This window comes from Pagrus major, chromosome 20 (assembly GCF_040436345.1).
Source record: "Pagrus major chromosome 20, Pma_NU_1.0".
Lineage (NCBI taxonomy): Eukaryota > Metazoa > Chordata > Actinopteri > Spariformes > Sparidae > Pagrus > Pagrus major.
The window spans coordinates 22,243,110-22,261,197 of record NC_133234.1 but is presented as its reverse complement, the minus strand read 5'-3'; the positions used below and the strand labels follow the sequence as shown (position 1 = coordinate 22,261,197).

General features: G+C 40.2%; 1 protein-coding gene across 2 annotated transcripts in view; it reads right to left on the bottom strand.

The window, feature by feature from the left end:
- skap1 (src kinase associated phosphoprotein 1) overlaps nucleotides 1–18,088 on the bottom strand; it is a 42,410-nt gene that overhangs the window by 22,848 nt on the left and 1,474 nt on the right. The window contains exons 1-4 of one of the 2 annotated variants that reach the window (XM_073489714.1): nucleotides 17,507–17,768; nucleotides 15,427–15,532; nucleotides 14,310–14,335; nucleotides 14,047–14,163 (exon numbers count right to left, since the gene is read on the bottom strand). In XM_073489714.1, the coding sequence (XP_073345815.1) occupies nucleotides 14,047–14,163; nucleotides 14,310–14,335; nucleotides 15,427–15,532; nucleotides 17,507–17,546 (289 nt within the window). In that variant the 5' untranslated portion in view covers nucleotides 17,547–17,768. Of the gene's footprint in view, nucleotides 1–14,046; nucleotides 14,164–14,309; nucleotides 14,336–15,426; nucleotides 15,533–17,506; nucleotides 17,769–18,088 lie in introns of those variants that run through there. The other variant, XM_073489715.1, reaches the window with a different exon arrangement.

Genomic DNA, 18,088 nt, shown 5'->3' with positions numbered 1-18,088 from the left:
AGTCAACAGGCATTAGCCTTGCAGGAAAAAAAGCAAAGGGAGAGCAGGAACCGCTTTTTTAGTCTGAAACACAGGAACAATTTAAAGACCATTTACACTAGTCAGTGTGACACCCCATTCAGGGGAATGCCTGGAGTCCATCCCTCTCAGAAAGGACCTGCTTAACTGCTGGGAAAAACCAAACATGTCATCCCACAACTGGGTCCTCTGGTTTAAACAAAGAGCATCCCCCAACATTAGACAAAATGGGAGCCTCTTTCTCATTCATAAAAATCGGCAACATGAAAAGGATGCCCGATCCAACCATGCGACGCTCTCTCTGAAAGTTTCCAGTCGATTCTCAGTGACCTCAGTCTGAATAACTTTGATCTAGAGAGCAAATAAAGCTGATATTGGCTTTTTGCTTGGCTAACATTCCAGAGATTTAAGCTCACAACAATCCGGTCTGTGATCCGATAACCCGGCACTGCTTCAGCTCGTGGGCCTGACGGATGAGCGGGTCATTCCCGGGCAGAGCCCCAGACACCTCACTGCACTAACACGCTCACATATCATCAGCCTGCCTTTGTGGATGGACTGACCGGTGACACTATAAATACAGAGGTGCTAAGGACTGTTTTGTCAAAGAGAACCTGATTCAGTACATCATAACAAACAGCGGTCATTATGCTCCCCCCACCTCATCTATCCGCCGGCAGTCCGTCCATTTTTTTTCCGGGCCTGCTTCCCTGTTGCGGCCCACTTCTAATCCCCTCATCCGTCTGCTTCCCTCGCTCTTCATTTATCTCAAAGGTCGAGCCTGGCTAATAGATGAGGAGGTACAAAATCAACACGGGATCACTCTGATCTGCTTGAGTCAATAAACATTACACATTCATGCGTGTTTAACACTTTAACGCTGGGTGACCTGACCTCACTTGACTGTCCTCGTTTGTATGAATCTCAAACACAGGCACAACTGAGTGGGTGCAAATTAGTGATGTTCCTAACAATTAATTTACCTGACATTTAATGGAAGTTCAGACTTTCTGACGAGAGCTTCAAGATTAATGATTAATCAAGGAGTTGCCAACAATTAAATTAACTGGCAACTCTTTTGATATTCAGTTAATCTGTTAAAAGTAAAAATTCTCTGATTCCAGCTTCTTAAATGTGAATATTTCCCGGTTTCTTTTCTCCTCTATGACAGTAAACTGAATATCTTTGGGTTGTGGGCAAAACGAGACATTTGAAGATGCAATCTAGACATTTTTCACAATTTTCTGACATTTTTTAGACTAAAACTAAACTAAACTAATCTGTTAATCGAGAAAATAATTGATGGATTAATCGATAATAAAAAATAACCATTTGTTGCATCCCTATAGTCAACAAATCTAAAATTACGAAAATATTCAGAAAACAGTCCAAAATGAGCCCAATTTAATCTATAGGGTTAAACACTGTCAGAAAAATAAAATGCCTATTGAACCTAAGTTTAAAGTATAATGAAACGCACAGGAAGACGTGACATTTCAGGGCAAATTATGTCAATATGTAATTACAAAAAATTAAAAAATAATATTAACCGACTAATTTTTCTAGTGCCAACTAGTGAATGCAGCTACGTTTAATTAACTAGCATTGTAGTATTAACGTCCTAAACAACTGAGGTAGCTGGGGACTTGCTTAAAACTTAAAAAAACAACAACAAAAAAAACCCAAGATCCCAAATTGATTTTAAAAGACATTATTTACACCCTTTTTAAGCCAAATTCTTCACTGTAGCTGCTAAGCTAAAAACATTAGCGCATTCCACGTCTGAAGTGGGTGCTTCAGCCTGAGTGCGCATCACGAGCGTAAATAACATCTCTTCAAATCAATTTGGGACCTTAGGGCCTCCAGAGACCTGGATTACACCGGACAAGCTGTTTTTGTATGTTTTTTTATTTTTGTCTTTTTTACCGTTTTTTAATTACCTCAGCCAAGGAGGTTATGTTTTCCCCCATGACCATTTGTGGTTGGTTGGTTGGTTTGTCAGCAGGATTACACAAAAACTACTGAACGTATTTCCACGAAACTTGGATGGAGGATGGGTTTCGGCCCAGAATAGACTCCATTTACTTTTGGTACGGATCCGGATAAAGGGACAGATCCAGACATTTTTGCCTTTTTTTTTACATCTTTGTTAATTTCTCAGGGAATAATGCATTAATCTTGATTACAAAAAAATAAATCAGGCATATTAAGATAGTTGGTATCTATGAAAACAAGTTCCCATCTACTTCGTTAAGGAGAATGCTGCAACACTGTTTTGCTGTGAAGCTCCAGAAATGTTTTGCGGACTACGAAACTTCACCCGACTTTCCATCGGGGGGAGGAGACATTGATTGAATTTTCATTTCTGGGTGAACACTTTATTTAAGTGACAAGAAACATGCACACAACAGTTCTAGATTCTTCCACAGGGTAGCAGCACAACGTAAACGCATCACACTGCTTAATGCTGCCCGATCCCACCCTAAACAAAAGCAGGATGTGATTGGTCCTGAGTTAACAATGCCTCCTTTAATGAAAATTACACACTAACACCTCTTTGGGACCCATGCAATTTTAAGTGGATGTTCAGAGGTAATGTTATTTGAAAGTGTGTAATTTAGGACGTTAAAGAACCCCAACAACCATCATGGTGTTTGAGTTTTGAGCATGACTACAGGCACAGAGAGACACATTAATGCATCTAATTAAGGCCTCATCAAAAATCGCAGACAGACGGCACTCTTTCATAAAAATCATAAATTGCGTTATCAATTATTCAGGGCAATGCCATGACTTCATTTTCATCCCTTTTGCGTTTTAATTAGCACCATCCACAGCTTTGGTATTGACATTAATTTGATGGCAATTTATTGATATTTCAGCATAACCTATTTAGCTGAGTGCAATTACCAACAAAGAGAAGCAGATAGATGTGATCTTAGAGCCTCGTCATGTGTTTTGTAAATCAAGGTGAGGAGTTGCCGCGCGCCACGCTAACTGAATCTAACTGCTCTCAGTGGTCATCAGCAGGAAAAGATATGAGTCACCCCGTTTCCAAATGGAAGGAAATAATCAATAGAAAATTGACCTGAGATATGTGTTTAATTGATCCTGACAAAAGAACATTTCCATAAGCAAGCTGACCTGTGTGCTGATAAGTGCTCCGTTCTGTTGCCTTCCTGAACTTGTTTTAAACTCATGGGGGGGATACACAACAATGCATCTGAGCTGCCAGCGGTTTGCCACAGCCGCAATCTCTCATTTGGTTATTCACACTCTCTCAGCATGGTGTTATGAGCTCAGCAGTTGATCCCGCAAGAAAAGGCTGATTTATGTTAGCATGACCAGAGGGAGTTAATGTATTCTCTCATTAAAATCCACTTTACTTAGGCTGAAAGTCAATCAAAGGCTGGATAGAGAGTGAATCAAAATGAAGGGAAATGGTTTGGTGGGAGGACTAATACGTTACATTAGATCTAACGGTGGTCATAATGCAACAAAGATGTTATGAAAACACAAAAATGCGCCCGAGATGTTGATGGTGCTACAGAAGATGGAGCGAGCAGCCGCTTTAGCATCTTTTCTGTGAGACGGGAGGCAGGCAGAGGGGTGCGACAGCAGAGGCAGGGTTCAGACTCAGCAGGGGAACATGTACTTCCAGAGGCAGGAAACAGGATTGTATTTCCAGCTATAGAAACATCTCAGTTAGCCAGTGACACGGAGAAAAAGCCTTTTAATAGGATAACATTTTTAAAAAATGGCCTTTTTCTTTCTTTCTTTCTTCTTTTCCTATTCTGTGGCACTTTTTAATGTTCTGAAATTTTGTGCATAAACATATCCTATTTAAAATCATGCAGATGTATGAGACATACAAGGAGTGTCTTTCAATATTGATCGTCTTATGTGCTTGTGTGTGTGTGTGTGTGTGTGTGTGTGTGTGTGTGTGTGTGTGTGTGTGTGTGTGTGTGTGTGTGTGTGTCCTGCGTATTTACTTGACAAGTCTATATTTCCGTATTATTTTGTGCTTGTAGGGTTATGCTGTATATTTACTGTATATTTGTAGTCATTTATATTTTCAAGTATCATCTGTTGTTGTGAAGTTATGTGTTATGTGTCTGTTCAGTAACAGCTTTTACTGGGTTTCTTTAACGTTCACAATGTATTCTACGATTTATTCTCTGATTTTTTGGGCTCCAAAAAACGATCATCTTCATTATCGTCATTGTCATCTTAAAATAGTAAAAAATACACATCAGTGATTCCTTATTCCCAAATTGAGACGTACAAACCGCTTATTTACTGTTATAATAAACCATCAAAACTATTAAAAACTAATTTGAGGAGCTGAAATTAGTGAATTTTTGGTATATTTGCATTTAAAAAATGCCTTAACAGCAACTGTTTAATCAAAATGTTTGCTAAGTAATGGTTTCTATTGAATTATCAATTCAACAGATTATTTCAACTCATCCGCTTTATGTTGTGCTTGTTTGTTTGTTCCTTTTAATTCTGATGTTTGAAAAAGAGACATCACACAGTGGTAAAAACTGTTCTTGGGAGCATGATCCAGAGTGCAGACTTTATTTTTCTATTTTTCACATGTTCTTCTGTCCAGCACGTAGTATTTAACTAATTTGAATGTGCATGCTTTGTGAAATTTGTGTATTTCTTTAAATTCTTCACATCAGCCTGCCTGAGATTTTTTCCCTAAATCTGTCAGATTTACATCACCCTACTGTTAGCTAATGTAAATTTTAGCTAAACAAATAAACAGACTAACTAAAGATTGAGAGAATCTTATTTTTTAAACAAGAGGAACAACAGAAACTGCAACATATTGCAAGGTATCAACGGGGAAATATATCAGTTAACACTGGCCACTTTATGAGATTAATACATCTACTGTATTTAGGAGCGTGTAGAAGAGGTGACCCCCCTCTAACAGCACAGGTAGGAATCAAAATCAGCAAGTTATCATATGTTGTCTTTCTCCTGTGCTTAGTCCTTGAGCACGGGGGCTCTCACAGTGCCTTTCGATACAAGAGGTATTGCATTGAATGCAGCATCAGGGGGCAGGACCTGACCCTCGTGTGAACTCTGCTGATGAGGTGAAACAGAAGGCAGAGAGAGGCTCCCCGGCCCTGAGGGGGGCTGCAGGGAGGAATGCTGCTGACTCTACAGACGAAGCGAGCGAGACCGCAATCCTCTTCGATACTGTCCTTGATTAGGAAAAAGGATTCACTCGGTGCACCTTCACCCACCCGGCGCTCAATCTGCGCGCAGGCCGAGCTAAATTGATACATTTTTCCTCATTACAGTAGAAGGCCTCTGCTGTGCGTCCCTCCAGCGAGGCGGCCGTCAAAAGGGAGGAGAGAGACTGAGAGGCACTGAGGTTAAGGGCAGAATGTCTTCCCTGCCCTCCTCTCCTCCCCTTGATTTGATTAGGACTTCAGTCATCGATACATAAACCGTGTTTAGAACCTCCTAATGCATGCGTTTGAACCAAAGAAAACATGCAGTGCATTATATCAGGCTGCATCATGCCTGTATCGTTGTCTAATAATGTTTAATGGGAGTGGGAATTTATGCAGGAGTGATTAAGGATTTTTTTTTTTTTTTTGAATCAAGGATGTCAATCAGGTTAAAGAACAAATCTCTGTCTCTGAGATAAAAGCTTTACAACAGAATAAAAACTTTAATGTGATTTATATCACAGTTTTGGTTTTCTTAAATATCTGGAAATTCAGTTATATTGCAACTTTAAAGCAAGGCAGAAATATCTGGTGTTTCTCTCTTTTATTGTCTGAGTTAGTCTGTTACACTTGATGCAATTTGTGAACCAAAAAAAAATAAAACTGTGCTTTTACGCAGGAATAGATGTCAAGTCATTCTAGGCTCCGTTTTGCTCTTTTCCTACATCTCCGGCCGGCCACTCTAAAGACACTAAGGGGCTAAATTTACTATGTGACATCGGCTTCCCCCTGGGCAGCCATAAGCAGCGTATACAGCGACCCTGAATTTCCCTTTTCTAGATTTACTACCACTATTCAAATGCTTAACTGCAGATACAATGATCCTCTAATCGCTGGGGATGGTTTTCAGCTGCTTCACTGACACAGACCAAAAAAAAGGAAAAAAAAGAAAACAGTAGTAAGAATATAAATACCAACAATGGAGGAGTTCAGGCCCACAGGAGAGCCTGCATATCTGTGATAAAAATGTGATATAACGGACTCAACGACTGAGCCTGGAGGGACGAACACTCAGAGAAAATCAACACACTCGCCCTCTGAACGTACAGTTATTGCAACTTTAAAATGCTTCTGTTATTTCCACTAAAAACGTTTAAAATATGATTTTAGCAATAACGGTAAGTAAATACGTTGGTGGGAGCCGTGTTATTGCACTGTGCTTTCTGAGCAGTATCTCATGCCTATTACCTTTATATATAATTGCTCTTATTTTATAGTCACTGCTGTTAACATATTGCGCCAATAAACAATTATATGAGGGCATAATTCTTTGACTCCTGTCATAAATCAACAGCAAGTCCAAAGGCAACAGGTGTTACAGAAAATGTATTCTGTCGAGGAAAATAAGGCCAAACGCTGACTGAAATCAGCGTGTTGCTTAAATCTGATACAGCTGGCCTCGCTTAAAATTAAGCGTATATTTATTTAAATTATTTTCAGTGGACCAAATGATGGATTTTTTTTTTTATTATTGGGATTCATATAATTCAAAACAATAGTTCCTATTCATAAATCATGAAAAGATTACTGTTTATTGGTAAGTTTTCTCATTAAATGCCACAATAAGTTTTCCTTTTTTTCCAAAATTTCATTTATAAAATTTGCAGAAGACCTACAAATAATTTTTGTGATGAATTGATTATATTTTTAAGCAGGTTTACCTTCACACATTCATTCAAAAAATATGAATAATGGACGAATGATTACTTAATTTCGCCTTTTCGAAAAAAGAACATGTTGCAGTTCTTCTTTTGCTTGTTTTTACTTTTTGCCAAAGGAAATATTGATTATTTTGAAACAGATTAAATCAAATAAATTGTCTAAGTGCTGTGCCAGTATACAACTTACTTGAAATTTAGTATAATTATTGTATATGACCTGTTCACATTTACAGGCATGTAAAATAATTATAAAATAACAACTGTACATAAAAGGATTTTTCAATGTTCAACTTTTTTAAAATAACAAAAAGAACTTTTAAAACATTTTTTTCTAATCGTTTCTTAATTTGTTTAAAAATAAATATGTAAATAAACCAGAAAATATATAAATAAACCAATTTCGCAGTGCTTCATTCAGAGGAAAGCGGTAAATCCACCTCTATGACAGTAACTGCTGCAGAAGTCATTTCAAACTGCGTTTCATATACAAATGAACTCATAGAAAACTATAATGCAATATAAAACAGCAAGGATGATGATTATTTAATGAACTTTTTTTTTTTATTGTTTGCCCACAATCTTTATTTACGCCACCAGAGTCACAATTAAAATTATTGATTTTTAAATATGTTGTTTATTTGAGCCTGGTATTTTTAAAAAATGTTGTCACTTTTACTGACATCAATGCTGTTGGGAATTTATATTTTAAGTTATTGTCTGTGTTGTATGTTTTGTTTAAATACAACTAAAGACAGTTTTCATATTGGACAATATAGCCTTTACTATAAATCATTTTCTTAATCGACTGGTTTCTGATTCCATGTCCTTTAGATAAGCTAACTTACAGCATTGGCTACTATGAATCCAAGGTAAAAATATCCAATGTAGATAACAATCTTCAAACAGTATACAAGCCTTCGGCGGCTCTGTCCCACTTGGCACACACACACAGTGCTGACTTCTTCCAGCCGTGCGGAGATCCCAGCGTAAAGAGGGATGCATCCCCAACATCCACGAATAACTCCACAAGGGCATGTTAATGACCTTAAAGTGCTACATTACAGCAACAATTAAACAGAGGGATCCCAGAGGCACTGGGAGCCGTCGTGTCACTGTCTGTGTACAGGCCAACACATCTCTCCCATCTCCATTTATTTCCCTAAGAAATCAGCGGGGCCACCTGGGCTTGGCATTGAAACTTCATTCATCTCCAGAAATGGATTCCAGTGGAGGGCAAAATCAAATTCTCATTTGCAAGGCAGGGGGAGAAAGAGAGGGAGTGAATGCAGGAGGTACCTGGGAACGCTAACCTCTGGGTGAACCCGCCGCATCTGATAGTTTTGCTATTTGTCTGTGACATTGACAGCTCTGGGGGAGATTAGGAGCCACCCTGCCCCAGCTTCCCACTTTGCATTCTGCCTATGTGCCTCTCTACAGATGGACTGCTGCACATTTACCTTCGCCTGTTTTCCCTGGGTTTCAACACGGCGCTACACCAGAGGCAGCGGAGGGATGTAATTATATGCAATGCAACAATAAAACAAAGCAAATGAGGGGAGAGCTGCATCAGAGGGCTTACAACCAGGAGGATGCAAAAACTACACGGTGTGGCTTTTTGGTGGGGGTGAAGCCGGAGATGAGAGTGATGGATGCCCTTCGGTTAAATACGTCCAAATCCCCCCTTCAAGCCGCTCTCTTCTTGCCAGGCAGTGTGAGTGAGTGTGTGAGAGAGAGTGTACAAGATTAATAGTGTAAACAGCGAGGGAGAGAGAGAGAGAAAGGCAGCCGGAGAGAGAGAGAGAGGGAGAGAGAGAAAGAAAAGACTATCAGCATCTGCAGCAGCACAGTAGCCCTAGGGGAATAGTGTGAACTTTTGAACCCTGGTGGCAAGCAGTCGCAGCGATGCACAGAGCCTGCTCCTGCCTCGTAATGCGTGTGTGTGTTTCTAGAAAAGCACACAGGCAGAGAGGAGAGGAAAGGAGAGTGAAGGAGAATGAGGAAGAGTGGAGGTCATTAACATATCCCTCGCTTCCTCGCAAACTAGCAGCCGCTATCTTAATGTCACAAAATCCATACGCCGACGAATGCAGTGAGGAATTAATCTCCTGGCAGATATTCTGACGGATAGATACAGTAGGTGGCTATCAGAGAGTCCAAAGAAACTTTGTGACCGATGGGCGTTCTGTGACAGGAAGGCCAATCATTCACACAACTCTGGACCGAGTGCAGACAGGTCACAGGTTGGCCAAGCAAGAGGCCAAAGGTTGAAAGTTCAGTATGTGGGCAGACAGCACGACCACAGGCTGACAAACCTGCGAGGAGGTCATCTATGCAGACCCAAAATACTGTCCAGGTGCTGCAGAAACAAACTGGGAAAAAAGCTACGAAGGAGGTTGTTTAATTTCAATTTCTTTTGTCTGTGTCTCTTGTTCTGAAAATGTGAAGCAGCTCAGAAACTTGATTTAATTTTAGAGCTGAAAAGATTAATCAATTTGTTGTCAACTCCTAAATTAATTCCTAACTATTTTTCTGAGAAAAGAAAAGTCAAAATTCTCTGATTCCAGCTTCTAGCATATGAATATTTTCTGGTTTCTTTACTCCTCTATGACAGTAAACTGAATACCTTTAACTTGTGGATGAAACAAAACATTTGAGGACGTCATCTTTGGGAATCACTGATAAACATTTTTCACTTTTTTAGTATCTTATACACCAAACAACTAATCGATTAATCAAGAAAATAATCTACTGATTAAACGACAATGATATTTAGTTGCATCCCTACATAACTTGACTTGAAACACAGGCAAGGGCCAGTTTAACTTTGCTGATTAACCCCCTAAAGGAGCATCAATCCATCAGCTGTCATCATTTTTTTCCTATTTGACCCGTCAACAGACCCGAGCGTGCACCTTCAAAAAGCACTTCACTTCATATAGCGTTTTCAAGCTTCAGCCAAAATGACAAAATTCAGATTTAATATTCTATTTGCCACCGCCGAGTGATAATGTTGTTACTGTGCGCTGGCTCCTCATATTCAAATGAGAAATAGGCAACAGCAAGACATAACTTCAAATTGGTTATCCTACTGCATTCTGTTGCAAGTAATTGGTTTATGAAATTGGTCCGGCTCAGTAATCACTGACAGGAGTCACATTCCTGCATTCTTTAAATAGGCCTACACAACAGAACACACATGCTAAAACTAATAATTTATTTAACGTGTAAGATATTTTTCAAGCTGAAATGCAAAACATCCCCTAGCTCCAGCTTCTATATTGTGAGGATATGCAGCTTTTCCTTGTCTAATCTCACTGTAAACTTAAAATAGTTCATCATCATAACAAAAAAAATAAAATAAATCAGCTTTGGCTTTAGAAAACCGATATTTCTCAATATTTTTAGACATTTTATAGACCAAATAATAAATACATTCCCCAAATAATCGTAAGATGCAGGCCTACTGGACATATATCTCCAATAAGATGGATTAATAGATAAGTTGTCGACTGTTGATTTAATTCAGTAAGAAAAAAAAAGATAAAAATGATCTGATTCCAGCATCTTACATATATTTATGTAATATTTTCTGGTTTCTTTCCTCCTCTATGACAGTAAACTGAATATCTTTGGGTTGTGAACAAAACAAGACATTTGAGGATGTCATCTTGGGGTTTGGAAAACACTGATCAACATTTTTCACCATTTTCTGATATTTATAGACCAAACAACTAATCAATTAATCTAGAGAATAATCGACAGATTCGTCGACAATGAAAATAATTTCTGGTTGCAGCCCTATCTTTATCCCTTCTCTCCAAGACATATCATATAAATATCAAGGATTAGATAACACATGCCAAATTATATACAGTAAATCATCATACTGTATTTAGGATCTAATAAGATAAAAGGTTCCATAAATAAACAATCACAAAATGATATGAGGAAGGCAGAAAATAACACGCACAGCTATGTCTTTGGATAAATTCTTTAGGGCCAACATCCACACCTGAGCAAACACAGACTATATGGCTCATCATAATAGCATCATTACGATCACAAAGAAGAAGACGGAGACGTATCAAAGGCGTCACCTCTCCTGCACGCCTCCTGAAACAAAGCTCTTTCTGCAGTGCTCTGTCATCGCCGCAGCTTCCCAGCAAACATCCCCGAGCGCCCAGCAGTGCTCCCCCAATCCAAGAAAAACAAACAGGCCATTTCAACTTCGTAAACTTGACCTGCAAACAGCATGACAGGGCTAAAAGCCCCACATCTCCGGCTGTCTCCTAGGGTCTATTTGTGTCTGTGTGTGTGTGTCTGCATGCATGTGTGTGTGGAGAAGGAGATTCTACACACCAGAGGGAGAAATTTCATGCATGTATTTGTTTATGTATGCAAAAATGTACTGGAATGGCAGAGAGTGTGTGATGGAGAAATATCCTGAAAATGTGTGCGAGCCCCAAATAGCACAGAAAGAGCAAGAAAGGGGGTGATGTAGGGTGTTAAAGGGGGCAGACGAGGCTGGGGTGAGGCTGCAGGCGCGGTCAGGTCACCGGTGCGGTCGGCGGGTGAAACTCAGTTCACATTACCATGCAGACACCCAGGCTAACAATGGAGGCTCCATCTGTTCCTGTCAGCCATTACAAATCTGGTGTCACCCAGTCCGCTGAAGACAACAGGCCACCGCATCTAATCAAACGGCACAGGCTCCTCCTGCGTGTAAAAGCAGCCATCGACTTCACACTCACTCACTCTCTGGTTAGGGAACAGAGAGCAGCAAAGGCAGGCAGTCGATTACCACGGATAATACATTCTCCAAGTCACAAAGTCTCTATTGTGTACAGTAGGCGCAAATAAAATGATCAAATTAAGCTAAAAGAGAAAAAACTCAATATTCTACCTTCACGTTAAATGCACATCACAGAATTATAATTTCTCTTTGTCACGAAGGTAAAAATAAAATTTAAATAAACCCAAATCGTCACCGTGGAGGATTGTTCCTCCAAAAATGTCACTGATTTCATTAAGTGGTCACGCCATTATTTTCCACAAACACTCCCTCTTCCATTGAAACAGACCGCCCAGCAGAAACGCGTGAGCCATTTCTTTCAACTGGCAGTGAACAGAGAATGAACTATGAACTCCACATGCCCTTTCAGTGAGGACACAGGCCATTCACTACGCTAACACGGCCGCCGTCTCTCAGCAATAAAAACACACAGATTTTTCTAGCAGAATCAAATGTTATGATTATTGATCTGACAATAAAACGTCTGTTTTTTTTAAAGTGTAGTTGAGGGACGTTAGCTGTCGATATTCAAAGCAGAAATGCAAATGAAAGAAAAAAAAGATTCTGGTGGTGCTGCATAATTGGCAGTTTCTCACATTTAACACCAGCAATGGCGTCGAGCTCTAACAACTATCGCTTCCACGGTAACAGACGGCGTAGTTTGTAGTTGGGCGTGTTACCATTATAGCCGTAAGGGAAATTTTTAAGCGTTTTTATAGTTTGATTTTGTTTGTTTCCCCAAGGAAATCTCGCCTTGTTTATTCTGAAATGAACAATTCCAAAAAATGAATTATCATTGTCTTGTGGTCTTGTCTTCCCACCATCTGCCGTGATTTGTTCACTCTATTTTTCCAAAGTTGTAGAGAAAGACGGCAGTTACTCTTCCGTGGGCAGAGGACGGAAGAGTTCATTAAGCCGTTTCCAAATAAGGAGATCGTTTTTGACTAAATCCAGCTGGCATTAAAATGGTGACAACACGTTCTTTCTTCTTACTGGGAAATTCCACATGATTCCAGCTTTACAAGGCGCCGGGTAGAGGATGGGCACCTGAGGCAGCCGAGTCAATAATGCCCACCTGCGGCATGTCACGTCAAGGGCTATTAGCTGGCGCGTAGAGTCACAAATACAAAAAGTCTGAACGGGAGGGAGGGCAAGTCTGAAAAAGGAAGATAGAGAGAAAGATTGATAAAGGGAGAGAGGGATGGAACACACATGGCCCCTCAGGTACAGTGTTGTATTTCAAACCCGGTTGTGAAAGAATAGAGGGGCTCGGGGTCAATCAATCACTGCATTAGCCTGCAGCTACAGAGCCTCCTCTCTGTGTGGGCCGCCTCCGTGCCTCCCCACAGTCCACAGCTCGAGGGAGGAGATCAGGAGAGGAGGATCCGCCACTGGAGGGAGCTCTAGGTCCCCAATCGGGCCTTTGTGAACCACCAGCCTCCTTCACTCCAGCAGCCTACCTGCCCACTGGCCAGGAGGGAGAGGAGGGAGGAGTCACTGATGTCACCGGAGCCAGGCAGCGAGGTAGGAGGCCAGCAAAGAGAGGGGGGGGGGATTTCACATCTGTTTTTTCAAATTAAGACAGCAAGCAACAATATAGTGTAAAAGGGTCCAACTGTGCTTCCTGTGTGAGGTGTAGGTGTGCCAGTGGGGCTGATGAAGGTGGTGTGTAAAAGAAAACTGCATTTGTTTGGTTCTCTCAGAGGAATACTGCATTGTCTCCTGTGACACCGACTCCTCCTTTTTACCTTTTTCCTTTGTCGGTGCAGAATTCCTCGCACGCTGTAGCCTTTCAGCAGAAACACATGTTCACACAGATAATATAGATGTGAAAGTTTCATTATCATGGCTCAAATTTCGCTCCATTGTCCTTGTTCAAAAGAGATGGCATGAGCTTAAAGCTACGTGCGCTATGTACCGATTATTTTGACAGATATTATGGTTGCGATATGTTTTGACTAGTTGGAATGATCATTTTTCCGTCACAATTTTCATTTTTACTGAAAAAATGTGACATTTGTTGGGGTCTGTACCAAACAAACATGTTCATTTACATCTAGGGAGCAGGATGTGCAGGCCAGGGCATCTCTGCAGCACAACAGCACAAGTGTTACCGTTCACTTGGCCAAATTGCATTTTTGGCCATATTGTGATCTGGGCTATATTTCTACTGCCAAATTCAATTTCTTTCCTTTTTTTGAAGTGATCTTGTGAAGGCCTTTGTGAGCTCAGGTCTCTGCACTGCGCAAATGCGTGAAATCACACTCTCACACATGCACACACACACAGGAAATCAGAATCAGGACTATAATGTTTAACTCACACTCAGGGGCTCCATCATCCTGGTTGTCAGAGGCTAATGAGGCGTCGTCTGATTGGACAGAGCGACCCAGACTAGAACTGCGGTTGTCATCAGAACCGTCTTCTTCCCTGTAGTCCGCTGAGTGTGCGTATGTGTTCATGAAAGTGTGGATGTATGTGACATAGAGAGAGATACAGCAAATGTTAGTGAGCTAAAACAACTCTGTGGATACAGTAGAATGTGATACTTTGATGATAGAGATTGTTGAGGGTTGTTTAACTTACATCGAAAGAGGAATTCTTGAGGGTTTCTGTAAAACCAAAATAAGCATGCATCAAAATCTTTTGTACTCAATTGAAAAGTTTTTTGTGCTTTCATTTTTCAGACAACTCAGCTCCAGTATTGCCTGTAAAATTCAGTAATTGCTTCCTGCACAGACCACAAAACCACAGGTTTTCTTTAACAGAGCATGCAGTGCAGCAGGCAACACCAGCAGAGTTGTTTCCGCAGCACACTAATCACATTTCATGCAAGAGTTTCAGTTCTTTTGGGTGCTTGGAACGCATGATGAAAGATTAAATTATCCTGATCAAAACAGATTATTCTATGAGATCTTTAAAAAACTTTTAATAACGATAAATAAAAGCAAGAATGAAGTCTTGAAGGTGACATCATTAGACCAAATGAGCTCTTTCAAATGTAATTTTGCAAACTGTGTTTAAAGCAATTACAGCAACAATTAAAGTTCTTCTGTGGTATTAACAGCAAAAGTCAGATAATGGTGTCATGAAATTACATTGTGAAACTTGGCTAGTAAAGCAGCTTCCTTTGTCTCTTGCTAAACACTCAGTGCGTTTACATGATGTTAGAAAAGTCAGACCATTGTGTTAGTGCGACTGAAGCCGGACCCGTAGTCGGACCCGAAACTGGCCTCAGTGTTCTGCGCATGCACCACAGTCCCCGCGCTGGGCATTCACCCAGTGAAGTCGTCCAAGGCATAAATCCATAGCAGGAAGCCGGGAAAATCAAAAGAAGAAGACGACGACGAAAGTATTAATACATTATATATCATGTAGTGTACAGCGCCGAAAACTCATCCATGTTTTCACCGTTCGCTGTGCAGTCCGTTTGCTGCTTCTTAACTTGTTTGGTATGTGACATAACAGGGCAACCTGGATGAAGGTCCAGTAGCAACTAGCTGAAACGGTTCACATCGCCACCTACCGTGGTGGAGTCAGACATACTTCCGTCAATAAATCGATTCTCTCCTGGTGCTTCTATACTGGGACAATGGCAGTAGTCCAATTAAAGGGCCTTATCAAGCTATGACCGTAGCTCGGCTTAAGTGTGCATGGAAACGTACTGACTGATTTGATGCTGCTTCTAGAGGTGAAATCCTACCTTCTGATGACGACCCTGACGTTATTCAGTAAGACTTGCCGCGTCTCTTGGGCACTTTCACTGAGGTCCTCATCTTGAAGGATATCTGATACAAACATCACACAGTCTGAAGAGGACAGAAAAGAGACACTGTAAGCGTGGCATTCATGACATGTTATTCAAGGGGGTAAAATTCTGAAGAATTCAAACACTCTGAATAATACTGATCCTGACACACAAATACTTCATATGATCAGCTTTTTAAGTTTTGTGAGAGGTAGAACAGATGGACTTTTGTCCTGTGACCATCCTGATAAACATCTTAACCCAACCCAAAATCTAAATTTTGTTTTTTTACTTTGATATTATCATCTATAGATGTTAGTTAAAAGTATTAGCATTGCAAAGTACTTTAATCAGTACTTTGGTACATTTGACTTTAAACTTTACAGTAAGCAAATATATTTACTTTAAACTAACTGTTGTCACATCAAACTGCAGTTCACCATTTAAAGCTTCATTTTCCCCTGAACAAAAAAAATCTAGTAGTAAATAGCACTGCTGTGTCTAGCACTGTTAGCTGTGTTAGCTTGATTAGCTCAGTTTGCCAAACATACAGTAGAGCTCTGTTGCCCACCAGCTGATAACAGCTATCAGCTATCTAGCTCTCCTCCTGCCAATTTCATAACAGATGATTTGTTGATCAAAATGTAGCATTATCAAGCAAAAAAAAGGGTGCGTCATATTTTTCAAAGGTCTCTTGCTGAGTGGCCACCGAGCGATAGTAACTATAGTAACAGTACGAGAAGACAAGTTCTTATAATTGCTGCTTGATTCTGTTTGACATTTGTTTGGAAATAGTTATAAATACATACAAAAATCCCTTTAGTCATGGAGGAGGCCCGAGGAAAAATCTCGTCCCCAAAAACATTTTCTATAATGCCTCGGACAACAGGACCATAGTCTCGAACCCCCGCATCATTTGTTCAAATTATGCACTAAGATAAAATCCTATAATTAGGTGTTGCAGCTCAACTTGTCCTTCCTAAATCTGATGGTCTGTATTGTAAACATCATGACTTTTTTTTCTAAAATCTTAAATAAAAGTGTGAAAGGTTTGAGGACTGTTGTGTGCTGTTTTATCTCTGAAATCAAGCTGTGTTGTCACTTTTTACTCATACAGCAGGTGGGCACAACAACATGTGCAACAACCTTGTGGTTGTCATCACAACTTGTTTCTCTGTACATATATTTAATCTCCAAGTCCTAAAATTAGATCCTAGTTTCTCATAAACAAGTCTCAGGTCGGTGCTTCAGCTTACAAATAGTATAGCTTTATGTTTTGGTCTGCACTGCCTGTACTGTACATATAATTCAAAGTCACTAGCTTCTTACTGCTTCTCCGGGGCCATAAAGCATCAAACTACTCTTTGTGTGACTTGCCTGTGACAACAAAATCCAAAAACATAAAAGGTAAACCCCTACATTCTCAAAAGTTTGTAGAAAGAAAGTGGTAATGATTACTATTTTCTTTCACCATGTTGTTGAAAAACTACAAGCTTGATTCTTGTAATATTACCCACTAAAGCCACACCAATGCTTGTGGAACAGGTTTGCCCACATCATTTATCTGATTCAATTCTTTTATGTCCTCACTCCCATATTATACAAACGGACTGACACATGCAAATGTTCTTCCGAAGACACTGCGTCACGGCCTGGCAGCACACGCAAATGCAGTAAATGTCAAGGTGCCACCATGTTGGGAACAGTTAAGTACATTACAAGGCTCGGGTGAGGAAATACGATGCTTTTATGTTCTAGTTTTTGCTTTTGTTTGTACGACTCAGTAACAGTAGGTGTCTGAACAATTACATAAAGAGTAAAAACAAAGTAATTTGTGAGGTTGCCACTTAAAGTTTGTTTAACTCTCTATGTGTTAACAACTAGTAGAATTGTATAATTTGTACATTTTTAATGTTTTTTTGTTATGATAAGCATGCCTGCTTTCACTACTTTGACAGTTACACTTACTAGCAGGATTTGAAGATAAATCTGTATTAAAACATGCATTATCAACAGTTAAAAATGACGACATTACCATCCAAAAGCCTCCTAATGTCGGGCGGTATCGTCCCCATCCTTGGCTGTCACCCGTCCGACTTGAGACACTTTGGTTCGCTGTCTTTTCAGACTTTTTCTGACCCTTCACACTTTGTTTTTTACTCCACAAGCCAACCTATGTAAATACAGCCTCTGTCATACTGTTACAGCTTTATGACAGTAACAATAGCCAGGCGCACACACACATACACTCACAGACCAACTGGCACAGCATCTAACCACCTGTGTCCTCCTGTTCTGAAACCTAACTTCCGTGCATGCATCTAGATTTGCACATAGTGGGGTGGAGCAGGTGCACAGATGACAACTTCCTCTGCACTCTGGTTTCTCAGTCGAGGCAGATGACACAGTTCGGCTGTCACTGAGAAAACCCCTGTTTGACCTACAAAGACACGAATGCAAAGGAAGCCGAAGAAGAGGCCGTGATTCTTTACTTTGGCTTCCTTAAGCAGCATTGGAGCCTCGCAAAATTGCTTGTGATAGAGATGTGAAGAAATGTAAGAATATATGCAAATCTTATGTAGGCGCAGGTGTTTGTGCGCAACCTGAAACACTTGAA